General features: G+C 42.8%; 1 protein-coding gene across 1 annotated transcript; it reads left to right on the forward strand.

The window, feature by feature from the left end:
• The first annotated feature begins 825 nt into the window (after positions 1-825).
• On the forward strand, positions 826-3867 carry LOC115168374 (transcription factor-like 5 protein). Its single transcript, XM_029723574.1, has 6 exons — positions 826-1179; positions 1327-1477; positions 1586-1748; positions 1968-2157; positions 2865-3006; positions 3146-3867. The coding sequence occupies exons 1-6, from the start codon at positions 836-838 to the stop codon at positions 3269-3271; spliced, it is 1116 nt and encodes a 371-aa protein (XP_029579434.1). The 5' UTR covers positions 826-835; the 3' UTR covers positions 3272-3867.
• The last annotated feature ends 446 nt before the right edge of the window (positions 3868-4313 follow it).

The raw sequence follows: 4313 nt of genomic DNA on the forward strand, positions 1-4313 counted from the left end.
GTTGGATAGCTAGCTATATTCCACATTTCAGTAAGAATAAGTGTAGCTCGTTAGCTGTATTTTTATTTAACTAGTCAAGTCGGTTAAGAACAAATTCTTATTTACAATGACGGCCTAGGAACAGTGGGTTAATTGCCTTGTTCGACAGATTTTTACCTTGCCAGCTCGGGGATTCGATCTAGCAACCTTTCGGTTTCTGTCCCAACGCTCTAACCACTAGGCTACTTGCCGTGTGGAGTGTGCTGACAGTAGCTGGATTGTAACGTTAGCTCAGTTTAGATTGAGACGCGAGCTGAATTGATCGATCAGAGCGGGAAAAGTATCTTGCTAGTTAGCCAGAGATCAGCCCATTGATTTAGCTAACGCTAGAGACCTCGGTAACAGACAGATAGATAGCTATGTTGAACATGAAACTAGTGTTCTTGTTCTAAACTGACATTAAGCATATGTTTCTCTCAACAGGATGTCGATGTCCGTGGCATGCAAAACCATTAATGTGTCACCTGCTTGTAAAACCATTCATGTGTCACCTGCATTGGGGCAGTACAACCCAGATTCTGTCGAGGTGATCATGAGCCAAAACGGGTGTGTTCCAAATGATCAAAGCCAGATTTTGGGCACTGAGCTCAACCTGATGGAGATGACAGAAGTGGAGTACACCCACCTTCAGCACATAATCCAGTCACACATGGAGGCACAAGCGGCTGGTCCAGAGGGATCTGAAGATGCCCGGTTCAACACTACCGTATTCACCGTGGAAAACTCTGCACCCCAACCTACAAACTGCGAAGCAGAATACCCAGCCAAGTCTCCCCCGAACACTCCACCTGATGCTATGTCAACTTCAACTGATGAGCAGCAGTACATTCTCGGCGGCTTGAACCAAGATGGACAGGTTGACATCAAGGAAATTAAAATGGCATTGGTCAGTGACGGGAACGTTATACCTGGAGAACGGACCCCCACCACTTGCGGTGAAGTCCCCATCTCCGTGTTGGCGAAAGTCAGGAGTGCAGTGGATGCGACCCAAGAACGTGGCTTGGAAGCATACAACAACGGTAGCACACAGCTATTGTCCAGGCCCAACCCACCCGCCCGAGTTCGCTTGGAGAAGAGGTTCAACTGCACCCCCTGTGACATCCCCAGACAACAGGACGTGCAATCAGCAGCTCTTAGCAAGTATGTTTTATCCCTACATTTTGAGTGACGATAATGTAGGCCTATACTAGCCATACTTTGTTTACAGCTGTAAATTCTCTACTACAGTACTAAAAACACATTGTCATAGAAGTACTGAGTTACTCAACATTTGTCTTTCTTTTACAGTTTTTTGACAATGCTTCATCAATCTAATGAGGCGCAAGAAGCAGCAATGCATCCACAACCACAGAAGTGGGTGAGGTCAGATCGGGGCAACCCTATTGAGCTGTCATACCCATATGGAAGCATGTTCAACCCCATCGCTGGCGCCCGTCAAGTATGAGCAACATACTACTGATGTTACTAATTCATAAAAATTTAATTGTTTTATATTGTTACAAGGAAGGGATTCAGTGCTATGTTTTGACAAGTCTTCTATTCTTAGGGATATGGGAATGTCCCTCATATGCTTGACCCCAATAAGCATCAAGGGTTGATCATTCCAAAGAACTTCACATTCAGCTATCGGCAAGACAAGATGCCTGACAAAGTTCCATGCGTCAACAGCCCCAACCCAACAGAGGAGAAAGTTTGGGTGAAGGTGGAAGGTATGTATGTTTCTGTATGTTCACTGTTCAGCTTGATTTGGAGGGCACTCATAACAAAACTTAATGTATAGTCTTTCTCCAGCTTAGTTTGTCTCATTTGTTTATTTTCCAAATTCTGCATGCTTCTCATGGCTATGTCATGTACTGTAGTATTGCTGAACATAACATCCAACTATTTTTTGTTGTTGTAACTCTTAACACCTTCGTTATCTCTTTCAGATGATGCTGTGGCGAAGCCTGCTAAACGCGGTAGGACCCGTGGAACGTGTGCTGTCAAAACCTCTGGCGTTGTCACAGACTCAGTGGAGGGAAGAGCAACTGGAGGAGCAGGCACGAAAAAGAGAGGAGGGCCGCCAGTGGAAAGTAGCCAGCGCAGAGAGAGACACAACAGCAAGGAGCGGGACCGCAGGTAATCAGACCCACACTTGCTTACACTTGCCAGGTTTTAATTATCAGAGTAAGAACTTGACGGACACTATGAAAGCTTAGACCAGGTTTATTCTTCCCAAAGGATCGAACAGCTGAATCGACAAAAAACATGTTTACAAAAGTGGTGGTATATGTACCCCACTTTGGGTGGAGTCTCGTCCTTCTCGCTAAGCATAGTTTCCTGCCTAGCAATAAAGATACAAAGTGAAACGGGCAATAAATGGTTCCTCTTCCCTTAATCTTACCTGACCCCGCCCCCTTATCCACAGCTCTCTCCCTTTATCAGTACTGCCACATGCGATCGTTTTCCCTGCACTCATCACATTCTAAGCTTAATTGCACCCACCATAACCCTTCCTCCTACAGATAACGATTAACTCCTGGTGTAGACCCTCGACTATGGCACCCCTCATGTCTCTAGCATAACTAAGGATTAATAATATTCAACATTTTTAGAAATCCGAACCCATCACACTTATACTCAGACACACAAACTGTTGCTTGTTTTACGCTCTTGGGCACATGTTATTACTTTTGCTCATTAGTATTCACACTTTTACATGGTACATTTGTCAAAAAGTGCTTCACAGCACAGCAAACCATACCTAAACCATAAAAGAAAAAACACACTGACACTTAGTACACACCTCAAACAGAAGCTCCTGTCAGTGACACCTTTTACTTTAGGAGGAGGATCCGCTTCTGCTGTGATGAGCTGAATGTGCTGGCGCCATTCTGTAACCACGAGACGGACAAAGCCACCACCCTGCAATGGACCACCGCCTTCCTCAAGTACGTCAGAGAGGTGTACGGGGACTCCATCAAACAGGTGAGTGATCTAAGTTGATAGTCCCTATGTGGCTATGACCTCACCAACAGACATATTGCGATGTTGTGCTGCTGTAGTGTCCTGATACCTGATGCACAGGTATTCCTAAAGTGGTGACTGACTCTGCCCTCTTCCTCAGGAGTTCCAGGGCACATTCTGTGGCAAGACTGGTCAGCGGCTCAAGCCCAGCAGTGCCTCAGGCCAGGTCATGGTCCGCCAGGAGACAGCAGAGCCACCTAGCACCCCACAGGCATCGGAGCAGTAAATACACACCTACACCTATTTAATAATTATTCTATTTATTATTAATTTATTTTACCCTCAAGAGTAGTTGTGATCCATCGGGTTTGGCTTTGGAATGTTAGCTGTCACAAAAGCATCAGGTATTGCCAGAGGGACAGACACATCCATTTGATTGTTTTTTTCAGGGGAGAAAAGGGATTTTGGTGTTCTGTTTATTGCTTTATTTCAACACCTTGAAATATTATTTTTCCTCTGTGATCATTATCCCCCTTGACAGAGCATGTACTCCGACATGTAATTTTCCATCTTGATCTATTTGGGCACAATTTTTGTATCAGAGATTTCATAAATGTTTATTTTGCTGAAAAGTGTTCAAGTTCGACTAATATTTGAAACGAGCTTCCCTTCCAAACCTCATGAATGACAATTAAAACGGGTGAAGGTTTTAAGTTTGACCATGGAAGTAACATTCCAACGTGATTTTGAGGGTCTTGATTGTACAATGCAAGTTTAACTGCACTCCAGGACTCCTATGGATCAGGTTAGTGTGTATGAGGAAGGAGAGATGTTTTTTTATACAACTTTACATAATTGTGATTCTTTATGAGCCAACAAACCTTTTTATAAAAAAAAAAAGTGCTTTACTGAAAGTCATGCACAGGAGGCACTGTTTCTCTAGGATAGGAGTTAACATGGTGATCTACTGACTAGATTTCAGTTTATTTAACAGATGTAATATAGTTCAATTTTTAATCATACGTGCATCTTTATCTGCAATTGTAATTTATTTTGAATTTGTGTTTTATACAGGGTTGTTTGGTACTTGTGGCAACAGTAAACCACATTAACAACAAATGCAGCCTTCTAAATGTATATTGTTCAGTGTTGCTCCACTCTGTATATACAACTGGAAAAAGTTCAGTTTCCGTGACAGTTTTTCATATTACCTTAATATTAGATATTTAAAAATAAATGTGACTTAATTTACTTGCCTTTGTGTTTATCTCCTGATTGTTTGATTGCATGAACATTCAGTTGGTTAACTTATGTAGAAAAGAGTAATG

Source organism: Salmo trutta, chromosome 30 (assembly GCF_901001165.1).
Source record: "Salmo trutta chromosome 30, fSalTru1.1, whole genome shotgun sequence".
Taxonomy (NCBI): Eukaryota; Metazoa; Chordata; class Actinopteri; order Salmoniformes; family Salmonidae; genus Salmo; species Salmo trutta.